General features: G+C 37.3%; 1 protein-coding gene across 1 annotated transcript in view; it reads left to right on the plus strand.

Annotated features, from left to right (window-relative positions):
- Positions 1–9253, plus strand: part of PLCXD3 (phosphatidylinositol specific phospholipase C X domain containing 3) — a gene marked incomplete at both ends in the record, with an annotated part of 183193 nt that extends 173940 nt beyond the window's left edge. The window contains one exon of the mRNA XM_082837240.1: positions 9100–9253. Coding sequence (XP_082693366.1) covers positions 9100–9253 — 154 coding nt within the window. The remainder of the gene's footprint in view (positions 1–9099) is intronic.
- Between the last annotated feature and the right edge of the window lie 2907 nt (positions 9254–12160).

Raw genomic sequence — 12160 nt, forward strand, 5'->3', positions numbered from 1 at the left:
TTTTGCAGATCATTCACATGACTTCATTCTTTCTCTGAGTGCAATCTCAGGGGAAAAAGGTTTTTTTCCAAAAATGAGTTATTTTTATCAGGCATAAATCAGATATGCTCCTTTCTAAACAGAAACAGGTTTAGCAAAAAATGCTAAGCCTTGTCTTCATGCAAGTTACAATCTCTGAGATACATCCATCTGTCTACCTGAAGTTATTCTGAAGCCCTTTCTGGGGTTTAAAACTACAGATGCAAAGGCCCTGCCTTTGATCAATCACCGTATGATTCAGTGCATGAAATGCCAACCTTTTGGGAGTTTCTTTTTGTTTCATCTTTCTCTCCTTTACATTTTCAAGTGAAATTTCTAAGCCTTCAGAAATGGCTAGATTGACAGGAAATCACATTTTAAATATGTCAGACTTGAGTTGAATTAGTTGGTCCTGAGTGACTCAGTTGCCCAAGGGAAGAAAGACCTGTGATCATTATTTTAAATTTTGCAGACCAGTGAAGCCTCCATTTCTCAGGAGAGGCTGGGTTTAAGAAAGGCAGTAACAAGGCTCTGACATTTCATTGTAATCTTTATTTCCAAGGGCATCAGAGAGTTCTGTAAAAATTAATTTAATTTAAAGATTCCATTTCTTTCAACAAAAGAAACATTTCATTGAAAATTAAATATATTCAAATAAAATTCACTGAAAGATTCAAGTGTTTTATTATCCACATTGTTCATTCATAACCACAAAATCCAACAGTTTAGAGAATTTAGAGAAATAGCATATATAAAATGCATTTTTTGTAAAAGTATTAGGTATATACACACACTTGAATATGAATTTGACATGGGTTCCTAATAAATTTAATTCTAATTAAATGATAGGTAATTATAATTAACAATAAATTGATAGTAAATAAAGAAATCTGTTTAATTAAGTTTAATGCTAATAAACTTTATTCTTAGAGAGATGATGACTACTATTGTCGTTATTAACACAGACTCTCAGGACACTTTACGTGTAATGCAGGAAAAGTCATTTTGCAAATTGACTGTTCAATTTGGAAATTTGCCAGTAAGACCTGCCAAGTACAGAAAAGTTAAAATCCTTCAAGTTAATTTTTAAAAGACTTTTGTTTAGCAAAATAGCAGTGAATTCACAAACTAAAATCTGGCAATAGCCACGGTGAGGAAAACTGAGCAGTCTTTCCATGAATTATGTTACTGCATGAACTTTTATTCTAAAACTCAACCTTTTGTTTCTAAAAATAAAATCTATTTATTCAATACAAATTTATTGAGTACTCAGTCTATGCCAAGTGCTATGCTGAGCCTTTGGGCTCCAACAATGAGAAAACAGACAGTCTTTGTCCTCAAAGCCACTGCTGTCTAGATAGGGGGCAGGTGTTGATCAAACATGTAAATATAATTACAATTCTGACTAGTGTTTTGAAGAAGTGACATTTAAACTATCACCTGAAAGAAAAGTGAGTGAGTTGGTCAAGCGAAGGGGCAGGGAAGATGAGGTATTCTTGGTGAAGGAAAAAAAAAAAAAAAACAGTGAACAAACAACAGCCCTTACAATGTTCCCTGAGGAAAATTAGGCCGGTCAAGATGAGTAAGACTGTGGATGTGGCTAGAATTCAGTGAGGGAGAGAGGGACCAGAGATGAAACTGGAGGAGCAGCTAGTAGCTGCTGTTCAGAGCCTATAGACCAGTTAAGAATTTTTATCTTCATGCTAAAAGCAGTGAGGGGTGATTGAAGCATCCTAAGTAGTAGACTGACATGAATTAATAAGTCAGGTTCAACACACTGAGGGTTACTGAACTCAGCACTTCCAATTCCTAAATCTTTTCCTTTAAATCTTTTCAAAATTGTTTCTCAAAGCTAGAACATCAGAAGACCTGGCTCCCACATCGCTGCTCTCCTGTTGCTTCCTTGGAGGAAGGTTTTCTGATTCCTGTAGACTTGCCTGTTTCTTCTCCAAGAAGCCTGCAAACTGTTTGAAGATGCCTTTCCTCAGGAGAGCTCCATATTCTGGAGAAGGGCTTTTAGGTTTCATGTACCAAATTTTGGTTCTGGACCTGCTCTTTTGCTAACTTAAGTTAGAATCTATGATGGGAAAAGCATATTTGGACGTTTGCCCCAATTATGTGCCCCCCCAAAAAAACCCTTCCAAGGATACTTCCCTAAAGCTTCATTGCCAGTCTTGCCCTTATACACAAGGACATCCCCCCACCCACTTTCTATCATTGATAGGAAATTGTTGGAAAGATAGGAAGGTTGGAAAGAAATCCCGCAGGCTCATTTTTATATCACAACTGTATTATGGCTGGGTGTTGCCCTCAGAATTCCCTGCTGCCTTCCTTCTTTGAGACTCTGGAGCAGGGCATTGCCTGGGCTGTCACTCAGTGGATATTCAATACACTACCACTCACAGAGAGCCAGGCACTCATCTAAGCACTTTAATCCTCATTAATATGCTAATGTAATAGATGATAAAACTGAGGCTTAGAGTGTTAACTAACTTGCTCAAAATTAATGCCAGTGCTGAGACTTGAGCAGAAACAGTCTGGCTCCAGATTTGACACTAGTGCTAGGATTTTATTTAAATTTTTCTTTATCTTGAAATGATTCTCCTGGTAGTCAGTGAGGTCTTGCGAATAAACAGTCTAAATCCACACTGTAAATCCAGCTTCTAATGAAAATGGGAGATTAAGAAAAAGAGGGGCATTTAAAAGACAACATTGCAGTATCTATTTAGTCACATCTTTCTATGTGATCATAGGAGACCAAAGGAGACTATTCCATAAATAGATACTAAAATATTAATATACAAATTCAAAGAGAATTTAGTAATCTCTTCAGACTACATAATTTCACTAAGAAATATTTTCCTTCATAATATTAGTGAATGCTCTTCAAATTTCTGCTAGCAACTTTTTGGTTATAAAGGTGGAACTAATATGAAAAAATGAATGAATGAATGAGCAAATGAGGGCTTTTTAGGATCTCGTAGCAATCTGAGAACTTCCAAACGGAACTTCCTAAGCTCTTTATTTATAAGTGAAGAGAATACAAGTTTCAGTGCCATTAGATGATAGACTTTGTATGGAATTAATATTAGATTCTTCATTGCATAGGAAAATCAAAGAACTCTTCTTTAGATGAAATCAACAGCAAACCTAACTGCATATAAAGGGAAGCTCTGACTTCACAGGTTGTCAGAGGAGGCGTTAACCATCTGGCCCAACACATACCTGTTCCTCCCCTATTCCAGTCAGTCCCCCTAGTGTCCCCACACCTCCATGGCACTTACTCTCTGGTCACCTTGTCTTTCCTAATCATGTCCTCTCTTTCATGCCCATATGCTTTTTTAAAAAAAAATACTTTATTGAGGTCTGACATATAAAATGCTGTACATTTGTAATGTATACAACTCGATGAGTTTGGAGATAGGTACATACTCATGAAACCATCACCATCAAGGCTATAAATATATCCATCACCTCCCAAAGTTTCCTCCTGACCCCTTTATTATTTTTTTATGTGTGTGTGTGGTAAGAGCACTTAACATAGGATCTACCCTCTTAGCAAATCTTAGTATACAGTACAGTTTTGTTAGGAGGGCATTATGCTAAGTGAAATAAGCCAGACAGAGAAATACAAATACTATGTGATCTCAGTTATATGTGTAATCAAAAACTGCCAAACTCGTAGAAGCAGAGAATAGAATGGTATTCACAGGTGCTGGAGAGAGGGAGAAATGGGGAGGTGATGATTAACGTGTACAAAGTTTCTGTTATGAGAGATAAGTTCTGGAGGTCTGCTATACAGCCCATATTCTATTGGATGTGCTGTTCCCTTTTCTTGAAATGCTTTCTTCTTCTTTATCTAAAAAGTCTTGACCAAGCTCATATGTCACCTATTTTGTGACATGCTCCTTAAATTTCTCCATAATTTCTCCCAAGTGGAATAAATTATTTTACCTACATGTTCCCACAGGATCCTATGCCCATGTCTGTTGTGCCATATTGTATTGTCATGGTTGGTTCACATCCATTTTACTTGTTAGACTTTGAGACAGCTGAGACCAGGATTTCTAGGTAACATTTGAGTTCAATAAATGTGCTATTTTCCTTTTGGGTCCCAGGGATTGTGGCAAGTACAGGGGATATTTTGATGACTATGATATGATTTTTGTTTTTTGAAAAGTGTGCAGGTGCTGATAGAAATAGGCATGGAAGTGGAAAATCTGAATGCCATGTGCAGTGTGTAATTACAGAACTGTGCTTATGGAGATAAAGCATCAAGAAAAGAGTTCTTCACCCAGATTTGGACTTGAGGGATGGAGATGCTGCCTGGGCCAAGTCTTGAAGGGCAAGCAGAAATTAGACCAAGAAGGGTACTGAAAGAAAGAATGGTATTTCATATAGAGAGAAGCCCTGAAAAAAAAAAAGAGGCATGAAACCACAGGGTATGTTTGGGAGAAAACATAAGCATTTCAGTATTACTAGAGAAAAAATGAGCATGTAGGAAGTAGCAACAAATGCAGCTGAAGAGAGGTGTGTGTGGTGGATGCGTGAGGGAGGATGGAGGGACTCATATATACTGATCAAGAGCCTATGTATCTTGTAGGTGACAGAAGACTTTGCAGTGTTCATGTAGAAGAATAATGCATTTGGTTGAGAGAAAGAGTGTTGTGACTGTAGTGTAGAAAAGGCACGAAAAAACAATGTGGTGGCAGGGCTGTGGCAACGTTTCTTGGAGAGAGGTGAGGAAGGTCTGAACCCCAAAATGGCTCTAGGGAGCTACACCTAGAACGCTGTCTTCCACAGATACAGTATATCTTTGTTGAATGAGTGATTTTTTTAAATTAAAGTTAAACCAGTTTTTCTTTTTAATTTTTTAAAAATTAAAAAAAAATTTATATTGGAGTATGGTTGATTAACAATGTTGTGCTAGTTTCAGGTGTACAGAAAAGTGATTCAGTTATACGTGTACATATATCCACTCAATTTTAGATCCTTTTCCCATATAGGTCATTACAGAATATTGAGTAGAGCTCCCTGTGCTATACAGTAGGTCTTTGTTAACCAGTTTTTCTTATACCATGAAAATTATTACACTGAGACAATATTTTATTACCACCAGAGTAGGCTTTTCAATTTACTCTAATTACCTAATATAAAAATTGATTCTCAGGAGGGCAAATAAAAAATTTACTCTTTTTTCGTAAAAAGCACAGGTATATACAAACAACTTATAAGCATATTTAGAGTCTATCTGTGGTATTAAAATTTTATTGAGAAGGAGGGTGAGGAGGGAAAAAATATTTTAAAAGGCTCCATAAGGGGGAAATAATTTTAAAAGTTTAAGAAATGCCACTCTAAATAATCATCATAACTTCAGTAGCATTTGCTAGTTTTAATCCAGTATACTGAGTCTTTTTGTTTAACATAATTCTACTTAAGTCTGTCAGGGTATTTCATATTCAACTTGGTGTTATTGCTTGTTTTGTCTTTGGTATCATACTGACTTTACAAAACTATATCTGAACAGAAAAAGAGAAATATTCCCATGACTCAGAGAAACAGCATTGAAATGTAAAACTCCTATTTCACCTGAGGCCTAAAAGCTATTCCAAGATGATATTTCATCAATCCTCAAAGCAATCTATTTTATAGAGAAACAGAGAAGGGCACTCATATTCTCCTAACATAGCTCCATGGGGATAACGATTAGTTGTTCTAAATACAGGCCCAGGAATTTCAGTCTTAGAGCAGTAGTGGGCATCTGAGTATCTCTTTCTGTGATGGTCATGGTTCTAAAATGGGGGTTCTGTTGCTCAGGAACCTCCCAAAACCTAGTACCCTAGGGATCTGGTAAGCCAGCTACTTGGTTAAACTTAATACATCAGCATCACGCTTCGCTACCCCACCTCTCACATCTCAAAGTGAGTATATCTGCTAGAGAACTATTCTTCCCAGGAAATGCACTCGTTCTGATACTTTTTCCAAAGAGTGTCTGCTTTTTCTAAAATGCCAAGGTGATACTATATTCACAACAGAGATATAACCATCTGCCCTAGCAAGTGCAGAAGAGAAAGTAATGGAATTCAAACCCAAGTGGCTGCACACACATTGCCACGGCATCTGTCTTTCTAACGAACTTGAATACACTTGAGTCTGTGCTCTAGGGATCCAGATTTTTCATTTCAAGATAGAATTCTCTTCTGAAGCTGTTGTTGTGAAGACCAAATTTCTCCACCTGCCAGTCTATTTTCTGAAGGCAAAGGACCTTTTATTTATTTATTTATTTTTGGTAATGGACCTTTTAAATCAATGTTATGCTCTTTTAGAAGCACTTGTATCCTCCTCTATCTGTATGCTGAAAAATGTGGATCTGAATTTTTAAGGTATTACCCACAGGATGAATGTAGTCCACAGCAGTTGATTCAGTTTTGCCTGGATAGGTCAAGTTTGACTAGATACACTTTCTGAGGTCTGGAGAAAGACACACATATTACATTCTATGCTTCAATCTCACAAACCAAAAGAAGCATGGATTTCTTTTCTCCTTTATCTTCATGACACTACCTGCTCCTAATTTTCATCTTACTTCTATGCCTACTTCTCTCTTTTTTTAATTGAATCAACTTTTCTGCCCATGTTGTTGATTTTCAAATTTTCTCTTCTTGTCCTTCGTTATACTATCTTCCCAGGTCATTTTATCCACTCTCATAGCTCTAACTATTCTTTCTATGTGATGACTCTTGACCAGCTCTATGTCCTGAATATCAGAACTGTACTTAACTGTGAATTAAGATCTCAACTCATATGTCCCAAAGTCACCTCAAAGTCAACATGTCTGAGATTGAACTTAGCACATCCACTGGAAAGCCTTCAGTGCTGTCTTTCCAAGATTAGCGAATGATGCTCACCTGCCAGAATACCGCTAGAAATCTAGGCATCATCATGGCTTCTTTCTCCCTCTCCATCTACATCCAATCCCACACCAGTCAAATGTTGTCATTTTATCTCCTCAGTTCCTTTCAAATATATCTATTGTGGCCACTGAGATGTAAGCTACCATTATCTCTGGTCTGGCTTCCTTCCACAGCTCCCTAATTGTTAGCCCTGATCCCAGTCTTGCTTTCTTCCATTCATTTGTTCACAATGAAGGCAGACCACTCTCTCTGAATCAAAAGTCTAAGCATATTATTTCCCTGATTAACAGCTTTCAGTTGGTCTACATTTCTGAAAGCCCTCTATCATCCAGTTCCTTCTTATTTCTCCAACATTTTTAAGACTTCCTTAAATTTTGTAACTTCTCTGAGATTCTTAATTTCATCATTGTCTCTCTACCCACTCACTTCTCTCTCTCCCTCCATCTCATCCAGGAAATTAATGTCCACATGTATTTCCTCACTCTTTCATTGCTATTGCACTACCATCGCTCAGACCTCAGTTCATTTATCCCTTTTTCATGTCAACCTCCCTTCCTGCTCCCTTAGGTCATAGTGGTTTCTCTTCAATATGCTGTCATAGGATATTGCATCTTTCCTAACATCTCCTGGATCTGTCTGCACGCCCTACTCCTAAGCACGCCCTATTCCTGTCAATGAATGAAGGAATGCTATTTCTTCTGTCTGAAAATGCACTGCATCACCCTGTTCCCACCTTTACCCAGCTAAATCTTCCTAATCCCTCAATATTCAGGGAGCGCTCTTCTGAAAAGTTTTTCCTGACTTTGCAAGCTAGGCTAGGTGGTGACTCTCCACTATGGTGTCATGGTAATGAATCATCTTTTAAAATTAAGTCAGATCATAACACTCTTCTGCTCAAGATCCTCCAAAGACTCCCCATTTCGCTCAGAGTAAACCTCAAAACCCTTATAATAGCCTACAGTGCTCTACAGCATCTGCCTCCCTTTCTTTATAATTTCTCTAACTTCATCTTTTAATACTTTCTTCTTTCTTTTGCCATATTTAGGCATGCTACCATTTCAGGGCCATGGCAGGAACTGAAACGCTTTCCCTAGCTTTCTACATGACAACTCCCTTGTCTCCTTCAAACCCTCGCACAAATGTCCTCTTGTCAATGGACCTGTGTAAGAACCTATTTTAAGTTGCGATCTGCTCCACACCTCTCTGTCTATGCACTCCAAATCCTCCTTTTTTGCTGCGTTTTAATAGCACTTATTCCTTCCTATCAAATGATATAATTAATTTATGATTATTAGTCATCGTTTGTCTTTCCTTATTAGACTGTAAGCTCCACACAGGTGGATATTTGTATCTGCTTTGTTCACTCAAGTTTTCCAAGTGCCTTCAAGGGTGTCTGGAACAGAAGAGGTGATCAGCAAATATGGTTAAAGGATGAGCATTGATTGTGCTATACAGTATTAAAATTTTCTTCCTTGTCCACCTGCCCACCACCAAACCATGCACTTGTCAAATGCAGGGAGTTTTGCCCTTAAATCTATTTACAATATCCAGCATATTTGCTGAAAATAGTGGGTTCATAATAAATGTTTTCTAAGTGCATGTATGCATCTCTGACCTCACTACCCCATAGCTTTGCAGGGTTTGCAATCACACTATACCAAACTAGAATATGAGTGCAAGAATGTTGTTTCCTTAGTGGAGAAGCTTCTCCATAAATTCTCATGGCATCTGAGATCTCCAAAGATGGAGTCCAATGTGGACCAAGGTAGTGAATATAGCCAAGCCATCCTTCCATATCCTAGGGTTCCGTATGCATAAAATTGATCCCGGGTCGGTTGAATTCACGGATGCAGAAACCGCGGATGAGAAAGGATGACTTTACTACTTCATTTTATATAAGACACTTGAGCATCCACAGACTTTGGTATCTGTGGGGATTCCTGGAACCAATCCCTCGTGGATTCCAGCGATGGCTGTATTTCTCCTGCAGAGTCACTTCAGAGTTTAAGAATTTGCCATTGTCCATTTAGCTTTTTTCTCCATTCTGTGTCTGTAATTGGGGCATTTATTTTAATAAGTTAAAAAACTAAAGGAAGTCCTGGGAATCGTGAGCTCGAAAAATAATATCTTTCCTTCTGTGACTTCTCTTTTTTCTTTCCTTTCTCAGAGCTCTTCCTGCCATGATGCAGTGGGTCCGCACGCAGAAGCCAGGAGAGAGTGGCATCAATATTGTCACTGCCGATTTCGTAGAACTTGGTGATTTCATCAGCACTGTCATAAAGCTCAACTATGTCTTTGATGAAGGGGAAGCCAACACTTGATAGTACCATTTGGAATGCCAGTGAATAAGATAGAGAAAACTCACTGTATTAGGCATATTATCTATAAACACTCTGATCTTCCTATTCCACTGAGTCTCTGAGGGAATAAGGGCTGAAAGTGGGTGGGAAAAGGGGGAAACCATTTCTTCAGTGATTATTATCATACTCTACATTACTATAAAAATTTCATTTCCCATTTGATGAGCAAAACCTACTTCTAGTGTTAGGAATAAAAAAAGACTAGTACATTTCATTTCTCAGAATTAGTTTTTGTAACTTATGAGTGTTTACTTGATTGTGTTTCTGATTTCAACCTAGGGCTCCTACACTGTGTATCCTCTAAATGAACCTTTCTGCTCCCTCTCTAGCTCGCTCTTTTTAATCAGCTGTTGTATGGGACTTAAAAATAATTAAATGCCCAACATAACGTGTATTATCAATACATTGTTGTGCTGAAATGTACTTGTTTTGTGGGACCTGGTATAATATTCTGTAGTCTGCAATCTCACTAACTTTTGGTCATAAACAATATGCATCAAATCTGTTTCCCTGCATAAGTAATATTGGTGGCCATAATAGGTAATTTTTGTGTTATATAAAAACAATAGTGTTTCACAGTATTTCTATTTAAGGCAGCTATAAATATAGAGTAAAAACTTTTGTGGAAGAACTATTAGTGCCAACTCCATAGTGAAAAATGGGGGTGGGGGAAGAGATGGATATCATTTTAATTCAGAAATCTCTTAACTAATATTGTCCTACAAATGCTCAGTAAATGAAAAATTATGACAAGAGTTGTTAAAATCAGAAAACTCTGAAAAGAACTCTTACAAAAGTTCTTCTAACAATTATCTTGACTGAAAAAATAAAAAGAAGAAAAGAAAGAAATGAAAGATTGAGCAAGCTTTCCTAACAAATTGAGATTTCCAAATATGTCATTCTAAATCCCAGATTTTGAGGAATATATTCTGAGAAGTTCAATCTGAGTTTTTTTACTTGAAGTTGAGGAAAATGGAAGGGTGGCAGAGTGAATTAGAGCAATGTTTTTGAAACTATGACCGTGAACTCTCAAGGATCGGTGAAACATTTTTAGGAGATTCTTAAATACATGTGATTTGGGCAGACTTATTGAAAATCACTTCTGTGTCCCACCCCAGGGTCAAGTTTGAGGCAGAGGCCAAAGTTTCACAGAAAGTTTCTGCCATCCACCATTTGATAGTCCAGGTGTATGAGGAAGAAAAATGGTAATGCAACTTTGAGCACTGCTTCTGCCTTGGTGTCTTTGTGATGCTTGACAGCTCTAAACAATCTTAAAAGAGCATGATAGCCCTTACCAATATGCCTCACAGGAATATTGTGAGGCATTTATAAAAATCTATAAAATTTGCTGAATTTGTACAATTCTGAATTATTTTATCTTCATGTTTAGAAATAATCTCACCTCAATAGTTTCCTGGGAAAACACAGTCCATGTAAAATGGGGCCATAGAGAAATAAAAGCATGCTCTCAGCTTTCAGTTAATTTAGATGTATGACATGTGGTTTAATCTCTGAGTCCTAGGTAAGGGATTTAATTCCAAGGTTACATACATCAAAATTATAAATAATCAAGAGTTGATTAAAAGATTATAAATACTCACTATGAGAAAATAGTGCTTATTAGCAGCTGTGGGGAAGGAAGAGAAATTGTTTATACTGAAGAGAACATTTATGAAAAGTGTGCAGGTGTGTGTGGTTGACCAAGTAGCATGCATATACACACAACAGATATGATCTCCATTCCAATTGTGTGTATATGTCTCAACAGACAAAATATATCAATATATACCCACTCTTGTGCAGGCAGACAGACACAAATACACACAAACACACACAGTCATGGACAGACACAGTGAAATTCTTATTTTCAAGTGAAAACTTAGGTAATATTAAATAATTTAATTTTAGGACCAAAACCCTTAACAATGTATGAAAAAGAGTTGATGAGATTTTTGAAAGTAGAGTAGCTGATCATGTTCAAATATTTTTGTAAAAATCGATATTAAATATCTACAAATATAATTTTCTTTCTGCTTTCCCTCCCCCTTGCAGTTTTATTGTCTTTCTATCTCTCTCACCTGCTCTTTATATGCAATTGAATATGAATCCTTTCTAAAGGACTATAGCTTATTGAAATTTATGTCCTGTGAAGTTGTTTTTTGGGGAGGTTTTCTCTGACTATTCATTATTCATCCCTCAGGAGGATCTTTAGCCAAGCACACTTGCAATGACACAAGGATTTAACTTATAAATGTATGAGAAAACAGATCTTTCAACACATTCAATACAAATGAAAAATGAATAAAATATAGAGGTACATATGTTGTGTTTTCTTGAACTTAGATGCTTTCTTATGTTTGCTTAGAATTAGCTTTGTCATATCTGTCATTTGGGTGCTGGAAAAAAACAAACATGCTGAAGCATTAAATTAATTTTCCGGTTTCTGAGTTAGAGAAAGCTTTTAATTGCTATTAATGATATGCACATAGAATCCTTGTTTGACAAAAGATACTTCCAAGCCAATGTTTGGTGTCCATGTGGATGTACAGTATCTATGTAACAGGCACTGGGAGTAAATGGACTTGCCTTAATTTCTAAAGGAGGGAACAGGTAGAAGTGAACCGTGCATCCTCCACTAGAGGAAGAGTTCACTAGGAGGGATTCCTTTGCAAGGGGAATGGAGAGAAAATGCCTTTGGCTGTCTTCTGCCCATTGGCCCTGCTCTGGGACACACTTAGGGAGCAGGCTGTGGGCCTTAAATAAAGAGGTAGGGGGTGAGGACTAGTGGTATGCAATCAGAGCTTACCATCAGCCTAAGCTCCTTTGTCTTAGCTGGGCATTGAGTTTCCAGAGAGTTAGAGCACAAGG

The sequence above is a fragment of the Leucopleurus acutus genome, assembly GCF_964270905.1.
Source record: "Leucopleurus acutus genome assembly, chromosome: 3".
Taxonomy (NCBI): Eukaryota; Metazoa; Chordata; class Mammalia; order Artiodactyla; family Delphinidae; genus Leucopleurus; species Leucopleurus acutus.